Source organism: Trichophyton benhamiae, assembly GCF_000151125.1.
Source record: "Trichophyton benhamiae CBS 112371 chromosome Unknown Abenha-G-c-31b08.f1, whole genome shotgun sequence".
NCBI classification, from domain to species: Eukaryota; Fungi; Ascomycota; class Eurotiomycetes; order Onygenales; family Arthrodermataceae; genus Trichophyton; species Trichophyton benhamiae.
The window spans coordinates 112,734-125,758 of record NW_003315089.1 but is presented as its reverse complement, the minus strand read 5'-3'; the positions used below and the strand labels follow the sequence as shown (position 1 = coordinate 125,758).

The 13,025-nt window shown below is 49.8% G+C and overlaps 5 protein-coding genes across 5 annotated transcripts; 2 read left to right on the top strand and 3 right to left on the bottom strand.

Moving 5' to 3' along the window:
- Positions 1-579: 579 nt before the first annotated feature.
- Positions 580-2,218, bottom strand: ARB_02109 (uncharacterized protein; the record flags this gene model as incomplete). Its single annotated transcript, XM_003011510.1, has 2 exons — positions 580-1,930; positions 1,968-2,218. The coding sequence occupies 2 exons, from the start codon at positions 2,216-2,218 to the stop codon at positions 580-582; spliced, it is 1,602 nt and encodes a 533-aa protein (XP_003011556.1).
- Positions 2,219-2,745: 527 nt separating this feature from the next.
- ARB_02108 (uncharacterized protein) lies at positions 2,746-3,743 on the top strand (the record flags this gene model as incomplete). Its single annotated transcript, XM_003011509.1, has 2 exons — positions 2,746-3,068; positions 3,137-3,743. The coding sequence occupies 2 exons, from the start codon at positions 2,746-2,748 to the stop codon at positions 3,741-3,743; spliced, it is 930 nt and encodes a 309-aa protein (XP_003011555.1).
- Positions 3,744-3,980: 237 nt separating this feature from the next.
- Positions 3,981-5,817, bottom strand: ARB_02107 (uncharacterized protein; the record flags this gene model as incomplete). The annotated part of the gene is made up of 3 exons (XM_003011508.1): positions 3,981-4,414; positions 4,474-5,309; positions 5,372-5,817. The coding sequence occupies 3 exons, from the start codon at positions 5,815-5,817 to the stop codon at positions 3,981-3,983; spliced, it is 1,716 nt and encodes a 571-aa protein (XP_003011554.1).
- Positions 5,818-6,506: 689 nt separating this feature from the next.
- ARB_02106 (uncharacterized protein) lies at positions 6,507-7,031 on the top strand (the record flags this gene model as incomplete). The annotated part of the gene is made up of 1 exon (XM_003011507.1): positions 6,507-7,031. One exon carries the CDS (start codon positions 6,507-6,509, stop codon positions 7,029-7,031), a length of 525 nt encoding a protein of 174 aa, XP_003011553.1.
- A 2,645-nt stretch (positions 7,032-9,676) lies between these two features.
- Positions 9,677-11,804, bottom strand: ARB_02105 (uncharacterized protein; the record flags this gene model as incomplete). The annotated part of the gene is made up of 2 exons (XM_003011506.1): positions 9,677-10,075; positions 10,143-11,804. 2 exons carry the CDS (start codon positions 11,802-11,804, stop codon positions 9,677-9,679), a joined length of 2,061 nt encoding a protein of 686 aa, XP_003011552.1.
- Positions 11,805-13,025: the final 1,221 nt, after the last annotated feature.

Here is a 13,025-nt window from a genome sequence, read left to right as displayed (position 1 = left end):
ATTTTACCTATACCGCCGTAAGCCTCTAGGTTGATTAAACGATCAAAGCATAATTTATATAATTACCTTACGCTTGCGACATGCCTCGCATGAGAAAGCGCTTTTTCGAGAGATTGATGGTTTTGACGAGTCAGACATGGGATCCAACGAGAGGTGAGCGCAGCGTGAATCGGCCTGTGAGTTCGTGGCTCAACGGCCATCTCACGGGATCCGAGAGCGCTATTCGTATTCCTGGTACCCGTTCGCAACTTGGTCGGACAGCAAGCAGCTTGCTATCCCATCTTGTATCTTTTATATCAAATCGCATTACAAAAACGAGATCAACGTGAGGCCAAATTTCCGCGGGGCAAAACCGGGTCGGGATTTGGTTTCTCCATAGCCGAGGTAAGCGCTGTCGGAGGTCGGATAAAGGGTTTATCCATATCACATGATACCTATTACATACTCCCAAAGCGGAAGGTGAAGGTGATTTTAGGTCTATCTAAAACATCTACTATACTACCTATTACACATACCTAAGTAAGCACCGTGTTGTACATCTATATGGAGAGGCCGGAGTCCTGTGGAGAAATAGAGAGGTCATTGGAACCTCCTTTCGAGGTTGACAAGCCAGGCGTGTACGTCGTCGACCTTCATCTTCATCTTTGCAGTTGTCCGTTCACCAGGTTTCGCGGAGAGAGAGATATCCCAGCAGGGTATGCCGTCCAGCAGCGCCTTGATTTCGTCCTCACTCTTGCCGCCAACCTGGCCGGACAAGTCAATGTCTACCGATCCGTCGGCGACATTCTTGGGTCCCATGATGAAGACTAGGTTGTACCTCGCAGCATGAGCGTCGTGGATCTTCTTGGGAAGTGATCTACTGGCAAGATCGAGATCGACGTTGAACGTCGGTTGCAGCGGTGATAGAGGTAAGCCAGTACTTGAGGGGCGGCTGGACGTGATGGGTTCGAACCCTGAGATCTTAGCCACTGCATCTTCTGCGGCTTGCTCTATCCCCTTCCCGATAGTAAGGAGGATGGCCTGGCGGGGTGAGAGCCAGAAAGGCCATTGGCCGTTGTATCGTTCAATCAAAAGCGCAAAGAACCGCTCAAGGGAGCCAAAAATGGCCCGATGAATCAATACAGGGGTGGCCCTCCCGCCCGTAGCTGGGTCATATTCCTCTGAGCCCTCGGGAACTAGATACTCTAGCTCAAACCTCTGTGGGAGATTCATATCCAATTGTATGGTAGATAGCTGGTGGTATTTGCCCTGGGAGTCCTGAATCTGCAAATCAATCTTTGGGCCGTAGAATGCGCCGTCCCCCTCATTAAGCTCCCAGCTTAGGCCGCTGTTATCCAGTGCCTGTCGAAGCTGTTGCTCGGCATTTTCCCATTGCTCCAAACTGCCGATAAAGTCCTTTTCCGGCCGGGTAGAGAGGACAAGTCTGTATCCCTCTGCAAGTCCAAAGGTTTGGAGGACAGTGTCCGCGAACTTCAGCGCCAACTGTATCTCGCTGCCGATCTGACCTGGACGACAAAAAATGTGTCCGTCATCCTGGTGGAATCTCCTTACCCGCGTTAGACCCGAAAGCGAGCCCGAAACTTCGTTACGGTGGAGAGGGCTAAAATCCGCATATCGGACCGGGAGTTCTCGATATGAATGCTTCTGAGATTTGAATAAAAGGCAGTGTCCAGGACAGTTCATAGGTTTTAAGCCATATATCTCATTCTCGCTCGTCTCGCTCGCCTCGCCGGTATCCCCTCGCCCTCCTACCTCGTACATATCATCCTTATAGTTTTGCCAGTGTCCGGACACTTCCCACAGCGATTGTTTATAGATATTCGGGGTGAGGACTTCACGGAATCCGTACTGCTTGTATTGGGCGCGAAGGAAGGTGATGAGCTTGTTGAGGATGTGAGTACCATTGGGGCGGAAAAGAGGGGATCCAGGGCTATAAATGGAATTCGTAAACAGGTCTTGCGCTGTACCGAGAGCTCTGTGATCCGCCGAAGCTGTCGGGGCCGGTTTTATATCGGGTGTCTTGGTGTCCTGCTGCGCTGAGCATGAGCAGAATCTGCTCTGAACCGGCGACGCAGCAGCAAACACCAGTTGCCGTCGACTTATTTGGCGAAATGACGACCGGCCGCCCCATCTCTGGGCTGCCAAAGGAAACCGTCTCATGAGAGACCCTGCTTCGTTCGATGGTCTTGTAGTCTTTCGTTTCGTCGAGTTTCTTCATCGCGAAGTTTTGCCTTTTACCCCCCGGGCCGAGCTCCTATCACGTGTAACTAACTAGTTACCTGTTATTCTGCCCCTTTTAACAAAAGCCGATGAAACAACAACATCAAGAAACCGGCGGAGAAGCGGGAATATTCATAACTAGAAGAATTCACAGCTCCTATTACGCAACAGTATGAGGATGATCGGTGCAAAATAACTTATTATCTGTCCTCCGATGGCCTGAGACACGCACCCTTTGATTTCACTAGTTAATTAGTTAGTGATTATATTACCTCGGCTCTGGTGGCTTGCTATGTAGTAAGAGCAACTCCTCCAGCATCCTTATTTTAAATCGACACTTCGTCTACTTTATATACCTAAGACTGTGCTGCCGTCACTGCGTTAAAGACCCAATATCTGCCCCAGGAAAGTTATCTGCTTGTTACAGGATAGCAGACCCAAGACGACATTTGAAGATATCCAGGAAGAAAGGCTCTCATCCATCCACAGCAATCATACCATACAGCCAGAGATAAATATACCAAGATGTCTCCATCTCTACCAGAATCGTATGCGACCCTACCAACCGAGCACATCAAGCTCTCCCATGTCCCAGCATCATCGCCGACACCTACACCGGTATTGCTGCTTACATTGCACCGGCCGGAGAAGCTCAATGCCTACACGGAGCAAATGTCCAGAGAAATAGCTTCAGTGTTCGGGATGGTTGATATTGATGACCGTGTGAAAGCCGTTGTGATGACGGGCTCCGGCGACAAGGCGTTCTGCGCCGGTGCAGATTTAGACATTGGTTTCAAAGGAATGGGGACCGGAGGTGCCGCTGCCAGGGAAAAGGACCACAGAGACGGGTATGTATACGGGTGCCTTAAACAACCAAATCTCAACTACGGCTAATACCTTGGTGAAGTGGTGGTAGAATAACCCTGGCAATACATAACTGCCGAAAACCAACTATAGCAGCCATCAACGGATCCGCCGTTGGTATTGGTATCACCATGACGCTACCAGCAACCATCCGCGTGGCTACCGCAAAGGCAAAAATCGGCTTTGTATTTTCCCGCCGTGGGATTATCATGGAAGCCGTGTCCTCATTTTTCCTACCAAGGCTTATCGGCTACTCTCGTGCCCTGCACGTCGCTACCACTGGTCTAGCATACCCAGCTGAACATCCTTTACTGAAGGACTTATTCTCAGAGCTCCTACCTACGCCAGAAGCTACACTGGCTAGAGCTCTCGAGATAGCTGATGATATTGCACGTAATACGTCGACGATATCAACCTCGTTGATGAGAGATCTCATGTATCGTGGCCCAGACAGCGCAGAGGCAACGCATCTGCTTGATTCTTCCCTTATCTATCCCCTCTTTGGTAACAGAGACAACGAAGAAGGGGTAAAAAGCTTCTTCGAAAAGAGAAGCCCACAGTTCAAAGGGTCATTCAACAACCCGAAAGATGTCCCTGCTGCGTATCCCTGGTGGAACCAAGTTGACGTCTCCCCACCAAAGCTCGCTTCGAAATTATAACCAATAGACAGATGAATGTGTGCTCCTTTACTTACCTTATCTACACAGAATGCCTTAGCTAGCGTAGACTAAAGCAAATGATTGAATGAAACCTTTCATTGTTAATAATGCTGAAGAGTGGTGTATATCTTTGATAAACTAAATAATAACACAAAGAGCAAATGCAACAACTGGGCCGGGTCTAAATACAGTCCATAAATCATTCATATCCAGATCATAGACAAGGGGACGATGGAACTATCGTAGAGTAACCAATTCCTCCGCGCTGGTAGGATGGATGGCTACACAAGAGTCGAAATCCTTCTTGGTGGCACCCATCTTCATTGCGACACCAAAACCTTGCAACATCTCACCAACACCAAGGCCGAGAATATGCAATCCAACAACTTTCTCCTCGGGCCCGGCACAGATGAGTTTCATCTCAGTGGGGTTTTTCTCTTTCTCCTCAGCTGGGAAAACGCTGAAGAACATATCTGTGAATTTGGTGTGGTAGATCTTCAAGTTCTCCTTGCCATACTTTTCGATGGCCTCGGGTTCAGTGAGGCCAGAGGTTCCGACCTCGGGGTGGGAAAAGACCACAGTTGGGATATTGTCGTAGGAGAGCTTAGAGGACTTGAGCTCTGGAGGCCCAAAAAGGCGGTTTCCAAGCTGTCGACCAGCAGCAATAGCGACTATTATGATAGTTAGCAGAGAGAAGCAGTAGAACAAAGGGCCACATATATCTACTTACCTGGAGTTAACTCTGCCTGACCTGTTACATCCCCTAGAGCGTAGATACCATCGACCGAGGTGTTTTGGAATTCATCGACGATAATGTGGCCACTTTCCTTTTGCTTGACGCCAATCTCCTTGAGACCCAACTTTGTAACTGCGGGAGCACGACCAATAGCCCAAAGAAGCTCGTTGACCTCCATCTCTGATCCGTCATCGAATGTGAGTTTAAGACGCTTTTCCGCGCCTTTCCCGGGGCTTAGCAATTCAACCTTCTTCATTCCAGTATATCCTCGGTGGAGGTGCATGCCAGTGGCCTCATAGCGTTTTGTCATAGTCTCCTGGATCATGGGGTCAAATTTCCTCAAAAAGGTGTCTCCGCGGATGAACATGTGTGTCTCGACACCAACGGCATTCATAACACCAGCCAATTCAACCGCAATGTACCCGGCTCCAACCACGGCCAGCTTGGGAGGCAACTCTTCAATTTCAAAGAAGCCGTCGCTAGTGATTCCATGTTCGGCACCCGGGATATCCGGGATGATAGGATAGCCGCCAACAGCGATCAGGATGTGTGGTGCGGTAACCATTTTCTTTCCAGATCCGTCCATCAGATCAATCTCTAAGACCTTGGGTTCGACGAACTTGGCAGTTCCCTTAACAAGATCAATTCCCTCACGGTTCCAGTTGCGTTCATAGATGCCATTTAGGCGCTCAATGGTGGCATCTCGTGTACGCTTGAAATAACCATAGTCATACTTGATATTTTTGGGGACGTCATATCCGTAGTGTTTAGCATGTTCGAGGTGTTCGTTGATTGAGCCGAAGTTCCAAGTCATCTTCTTTGGAACGCATCTGGATACACTATCAGCAAGTCGCTCCTTTATAGTTTATTATAAGGGTAATATATCTCATACCCGACGTTAACACAGGTGCCTCCAGATCGCCCATTCTCAACGATAAGGGTCTTTGCCTTGTACCAACCGGCAGCCCGTCTAGCACCACCGCTACCACCGCTGCCACCTCCAATCACAATATAATCGTACTTCTCTACGCCTTCCATATCAATTGGTGCCATTTTGTCCTGCGAAGCGGGAGTTGAAGATAGCTGCCGGGCAATAGCTCCGAGACGGGGTGAGGAATGGGTCACTGTGACCTTCCTAGTCGCCAGTGTTCTGTTGCGAGCGGCAAGAGGGGAAAATAAGCCGCTATGGGGACGCTGTTGAATATGATATCGGCGAATAGATGAGTAGAACGGGGGTGAAATGACAGATGGCGGGAGAAGGGAGTTCTTATGTCTGGTGCAACGTCCGAGTTGAGACAGCAGCGTCGAGGCGGATAGCGGGGTGGGCAGGGAGGGCATGCCTTGGATGGCGGCGGGGAAAGGGCAAAGACACGGGCGAGCGAAAAGGAAAAAGAAAAACGACCAGGATGGGCCTTGGGAGTCCCTGCGAGTTGTTTCTGGTCTTCGTCGCTTTCTTCTTCTTCCCGTCTGCGCCTTTGCTGCTGGCGGCTTTTCTGACCAGGCGTCGCTTTCCTGATTATTCAGCCGGCACTTTTCGGACGGGCCGAGGCTTGCTGAGCATGGAAACCTTGTTATGTAAGGTTCCGGGAAAGTATGGATTACTAATCAAGGAATTACAAATATTCCGTGCTTATGTCATACAGGAGGCGGCAGGGGCTCCCGCGTCCCGTTAGGGGCTGACTTTCCCAGAGGGGAAACCAGAACTACAACCGTCCACCGTCAACTATCAACTACCTGCCTGGCTGAATTCATGGGAAAGAATCGTACCAAAGGCATACGATATGACCCAAACCTAGGACTCCGGCTCAATATCAAAGGCTAGTGCACCATAAATCCCTGCCGTTCTATCTATCAAGCACATACGATCACAGGAAGTGGAAAACAGAGCTTCCCGTCCGCTCAGCTGTACTTAAGCCACTTGCCGGTCGGCTAGTAGTTGGGTGGGTGACCACCAGCGAATCCCGACTTTCGTATGTCTTGATTTTTTTGGCCATTTTATTTTATTTTGACCTCTATTTTATATTATCATGTCGACCCAAGTTACTGCTCCTGGAGAAGAAGAGTGGTATCGGGTTTACAACCCTGAGCTTGACACAGCTGCTTTCGATCCTCTTGACCCAGAAAAAAGATACCACGAAGGTGTACTCGTTGAAACCAACCCTGGCTATGGGAAAGGAACTTTGTTCCACGTTACAGGGGATATTATTGCTGCCAGTGGCATGCGCTACGAGGAGCGAGAGTTCGATCGAGAGATGGAATCGGAATATCTACACAGCTTCCCACAAATTGGAAGGGTTTTACGGACCGATTTTCACTCTGGAAAAATCAGCGCCATTTTAAAAGAACTGCCACGACCAACCAAGCAGCAAGGTATTAATTTTTGGGAAGTTGATCCTACCACCGGGCGCCATGAGATCATCCGGACTAGACAGGACGGGCAACGCTACGGACCTGACGAGCAACGGCGCCCTATTTTCAAGTGTAATGAGTGGACTCGTCAATACGCAATTCCGGCCTTGCGAGGGGCTGGAGTCTTGCTCGATTCTCTTTAGCTTGAGGGAAGAGCTTGGGTAATTATGTTTTTTATTGACATGACTTAATGTATGCTCTTTGTATTTAGAATACTTGCCATATCCCGACTAAAACCATGTCATTTCCTGGACATACGGCAACAAGACTTAGGGGTACGTGTACAACTGTGAGATGCCCATTTATATAACGCAGGAGTACGTATACTCGAGATGTGTGGTTCTTAATTCTTATATCACTCATTAATTTCACTCCTTTTTCACTGTGTACTTTTCACCAAGGTAACTAACTATCCAGCGGAAACACCTCACGCGAGCTCCACAGTGAAGAGCTTCTAAACACAATATGAGCAGGATAGTGATTGGAGGCAGGCCGCAGGGTGCCACCTGGTGTTGAGGGTTCTAACCACAGTCGGATACGAGCAACCTGCTCAGGGACTGCCGGGATTGCCTAGTCGGGAGTCGTTAGCACCGCGTATAGAGGCCCTGTTGGAGGCCCTCGGGCCCCGTCGGAGAGCTGAACGAATACTTATTTTCACACAATATGGAACATGCAGGGGAAAATATTCAGGTACGCTATGCGTTGAAACTCCTCTCGACTCCCAATCTTTACTCCTTGTATTGATTACCCTAAAGTCTGATTTGGGAAAATGCAGGCTTGAACAATTTATCAAATTTGATGCCAATTATAAAGGAAGTAAAGGCCAAGTGTTCCAAATGCAACCGCACGAAGTCTAAACCATGGATCGAACCGATGCCAATTCCACGCTGGCTGTTTCCTTAATGGAGGGAATGAATACGACATAAGGGGATGACAATGACAGAACTGACCATCGTTCCTCCAAGTTTCTCTTTTAGCGTTGTTGTCTTGGCCGTTCAGCTGTATTTCTTCATACTCTTGACTGTTGTTTATTGCCACCAGGTATGTCAAAGGCATGGCGTTGAGCTGGTCGGAGTGGATGAACCAGCGAACTGGGTTAACTAGCTAGCTGACTAGTGTGGCGCTACGGGCCGAGGAGGGTCACTCACCACGCGCGGGTCAAAGAAGCAATGTTATGTCTGGCCCGACAAAGGTAGGCAGAAAGATCTGATCGACTGGAAATACCTTGTCGTAGCATTTTTCAACATCTACTCCGTACAGCAGGCTTCAAAGGATGCAGCTATCGAAAGGACAAATCTCAGCTAGTCGCCACTTAAACTGATATAGTTAAGTGTCCGATATGGCATTCGGGAGACATATGCTAGGATTATGCATGCACGCACGAGAGGTCAGCGGCTATCCAACGGGACATTTACCTCCTAAAGTTATATTAGGCTGGGAGCTACCCACTCGCGGGATTTGATAGTTTGATCGATCCGTCTTTAATTCTTATTACAGGGTATCCAGGGATAGTTTTGCTAGTTATAGTAACTGTTAAGGAATCTCTCGTTCTCTAGCGACAGGGGTAAATTCTCTTCTCGTACCAGTCAAGAAAGAGCGACAAGGAATAGCTTATTTCATTATCCCCCGATGACATTAAATCATTACACTGAGATGCGAGCTGCTTTCATACATTAACACATAGTGAAGCCACTGTCAGTCAATGAAGATCTACGTCCTCTTTATGCAGACGGGAACATGCCGAACCTTTGATATGGCCCGACCACCATTTGTTCCTGCATTGGACGGCACAGCAAGGCGGAATGGGACCTGTCTTCCACGCCCAGACACATCGGAACCAACTCGTGAACATGTCACCAAGTGGAATTGGTCGTGTGCTCACAAGCTTAAGCACGATGACGTCACGTAATTTCGGGTGAGGCGTCTTGGTGTAACAAGTGATTGGCTCTGATTGGCGACGTTTCATTGGACTAATTGAGGCTGCATGGGAAGTAAGCGCCGAGGACCCACAAAAGCTTGTTTTTGTGGGTCCATTTACCCGCCGGTGCCGCCACGACCCAGAGATTTTCACATGTAAGAACTTCGGCCTGTATACCTAGTGGTCCTGGCATGTACCACCAAGATCGGCATGCTTGGTGAAATGGGGGGCCATTCATGCAGCTACTATAGTTAAGATTCCATGACCCAGCGACTACTAATGTAGAGTACTTACGCAAGCTCGATAAATAAGAATAAATTAATATTTCTCTCCAAGCATGTGAACTATTGATAGAGATCCATCCCCATGAATAAACCCATCCCGTACCATGTAAGTCAGCGCTCCCCTTGGGAAAGATATTGATACCTAGGTTACTTGAGGGAAAACATTAAAAATTTAGAGGGAAGAGCGAGGGAAGAAGAGGAACTGTAGGGTTGGATGAATTTGTTTAATTGTTAATCCGTCGCGAGAGATGGGTGCTGAGGGGGAGGGAGGTACTTAATTGTTCGGGTTGGGATATTGCATTCATAGACTATGTAGATAGGGATATATCGGGTGTATTTCTCTCCTTTTTTTTCTCTTTTTTTGCTTTTTTATTGTTAGTCATGCTTTATAGTTGCTGGCCTCTTTCGATGTAGCTTTTGATACACGGTGGCCAGCACCCGTATCCTATCTTATGCAACGCCGACATAAGGGTCCTAATGTGTCAATGAGCATAGAATATGGAGCAGGGAGAGATGGGTTGTTATGTTGTGTGCGGTATTCGATAAAAATGAGGTTCCAAGCTTGGGAAAGCCAGAGAAAAGCCGACTAGCTCTGGCCTTCGAGTAAAGGGCTTTTAGGCACTGCGTCCAGTGCTACAGCGTGTAAAGCAGGTCGTTCCCTGCCATTAGCTTCACCCGCCCGGCGTTTAAGAGCTTCTATAACCCATGCAGCGACCTCCTTATCGTAGGTGTCAGTGTTGTAGTCGGGTCCATCTGGACTTCTGGCATCGGTTGGCTCTTCTGATCCTATGATTTCAGCTGCTTCCGTTGCTTCTGGAGTAGCAGTGGGGGGTTGCATGAGCTTTTCTACCCAGGCGTGTCGAATAAGATTGGCGTATGTTGGTCTGGCAGCGGGATTTTTCTGCAGACAGCTTGCGACGAAGTCTTTTGCCTCGGGGGAGAAGCCTGGATCGGGCAGAGTTGGCGGGTCCCCTTGCACGATTGCCTAGTGCGTAGATGTTAGTCAAGACTAATTGAAAGTAGTAAGCTTGGAGGAAGGGGGTAAGACATACATTGAGTTGGCTGAAGATGTTGTTGTATGTCTCAGGGGGGTAGGGGTACCTGCCCATCGCACATTCGACGATGGTCAAGCCAAGACTCCAAATGTCGGATTGAACGCTGTACGTGCCTCCACCGGAGCTACCGGGATGCCCACCACCTGCAATACGCTCGGGGGCCATGTAACTCTGACAGCCAATATTTGTTTTCGCAATGCTAGCAACAAGGTTACCGCTCACTCCGAAATCGCAGATCTTGATCTGTCCACGCGTGTTGACAAGGATGTTTGTCGGTTTCACATCTCGATGGATGATGTTATGTTCGTCCTTGAGACACTTGAGGCCCATGACAGTCGACAGAGTGATTTTGCGCAAAATGTTTTCAGGCACACCCCCTGAGTAGACTTTTTCCATAGATCCACCATCCATGAACTCAACACAGATGTAGACAGCTCCTTCCTGGAAGAAGGCGCCGTAGAAATCGATGATGAAGGGTGAGATACAGCGATGTAGGATATCGAGTTCCATAATGATAGCGGTGAATTTGGCCTCGTCGAGCTCGAGACGGATCTCTTTCATGGCCATGATGATGTTTGTAAGGTCGCCCTTGCTCTTTTTCGTATTTGAGGTTGTATCGAGGGAGTTCGAGTCATTATTGTTCTGGTTATTGTTGTTGATGTTGTTGTTGGTATTGCTGTCTGGCAGATTTCCTACCATGCTCCCCTTCAAGCCGAGGCCAGGCCGTCGTATCTTTGGCCGACAGTGTCGTACTCTGTAGACGGTACCGTAGTTTCCTTTCCCTAGCTCGTTGAGGGACTCAACATCATCCAGGGAGATACTGAAGCTCTGGCCGGAGGAGAAATCAATGCCTCCGCCATGGATAATAGCCTTGTTCTTAAAATTGATAGTGCCGGCCTTTGTATCGATGAGCTCCGAGTACTTGCTAAAAGCTGAGACGGGGGTATTCGAGGACTGCGGGGTGCCGCTAGCCTTTGACAGACTGGCTGGACTCCCGTTGGCACCAGAGCTGGCGTTGGGTATACCGGGAGCCGCGCCGGGGGGCTGTCCGGTAACATTTGACAGTTTCATACCACCGGCCATGCCTCTCTTAGCAGCAAGTCCTCCTCCGCCCATTTTGGGAGTAGGAGTGCGTCCCATGGGAGCAGCCGCGGCACCTCCCTGAACAGACGGGGGGGACCAGGGGCTGGTAGCCTGAGGGGCAGCTATAGGGATGCCGGGTAGTCTCTCGTTGCCGTTGCTCCCGTTGCCGGGAGCTCCCTGGCGAGAGAGGGAGAAGGCCTTCATTTTCTCCTGTATATCCTGGGACAGGCCGCTGGACTGGCTTCCGCGGGCCGGCAGGGGGCCAGGGCGGCGGGCAGCGTTGACATGGCCCAGCGGTGTAGATGAGGGAGTCATCATGCCGGAAGTAGTGCGAATCGAGGCCGTAGTAGCCGGCATGACTGGTAGTCGGGGGCGGCCCTCCGCGGGAGCCGTCATGATAGGAGCGGCAGCACTGGGTGCAGAGGTCGAAGTTGTTGATACTGAGGCGGAGGCAGAGGCAGAGGCAGAGGCAGAGGCGGTGGTGGTGGTGGTGGTGGAGGTAGACGACGGCGTATCTGCAGTACCGTCGACTCCCTGCATCTCGACGCCTTCGCGCACCTGGTTGCTCTCTTCCATCTCTTGCTCCTTGTTCTCTTCGTTTCCTTTTTTTTCTCTTGTCTTGTCTTTGTCTTTTCCTTTCCGGGGTTCTTCTCCTATATCTCACGCACGAAATGAGCCGTAGGAGGGGAGGAGGCCACAGCAGCACACGTTTAACGGTCCATGAGACGCAGCAAAATAGCAAGTAAGGGCGCACAGAACAGTGTCAGCGTATAGTCGACGGTCGAGGGGCACGCATCGGCCAGGTCAAAGCAAAATCACAGCTCTTGTTGCTCGCCTTCGTAGGTGCTCTCTCTTATTTTTTTTTTTTTTATCCGGTGTGGCTTCGATGCGGGATGAGTGGGATGGGAGGTCAGGATGACTGCCGAGCAGTAGCTGGTCAACAACGATCAGCAGCAGCAGCAGCAGCAGCAGCAGAAGTAGTAGCAGTAGCAGCTATCACCACCAGCAAGGCGAGCAGCAGGGCGAAAGGGGGGGAACTCAGGTATCTGCAGTGGTCATGGGTAAATAATAAAAAATGTCAACGTCGGACCTTTTACTCTAACTGTGGAAAGCAAAAAAAAAAAAAAAAAAAAAAGGACAACCCGCCGGATCATCTTTTCCTCGCTACCGTCTAGTTAAAGAGGGCCAAAGAAAAAAAAAAAGTAACAGCTTCAGGTATCTTATCTGGCCCTCGTTACATACGCAGCTTTCGGTTCTGCGTCGCCACCAGGGAACCGAGGGAAAGTAAGTCATGGGCGCCCTGAAACGTCGGGATTTGATTTGCTAAGAGCTCAGTGCTACCTATCTACTAATTGCCGTCATGGCCTAACTATGGGGAATGTGATGGAGTATCCGGGACGATGGCAGGGAACGGGGATATGTCTACATCTATACGGAGCATTCCTTAGTGTTCGCTATATGCCAACTCTGGGGAAAAGACGCCTCTCAACGGTGGAGATTTGGTAGGGCCCGTGGTCGTTGCTTTGAGCAGAGCTGATGGCATGAGCCACGCGGCATGAGCCACATCGTCTTCGTATCGCGCGGATCTGATAGGCGAAGGGGAAAAGTTGCTGCCTGAGGGGGGTGTCTTGTTGGTTACAGAGTGCAGGCCGTCCCCCTTTTGAGTCGCGGACAGAGACGGACTGGTGCCCGGCCGTAGGGATGCGGCAGTCTCTCTGGAGGGTCACTCCCTTCTCCTTCTTCTTCGTCCCTAGTCTTGGTCGGTGGCGAGTGGCGTCCGTCGTGATGTTGACTTTC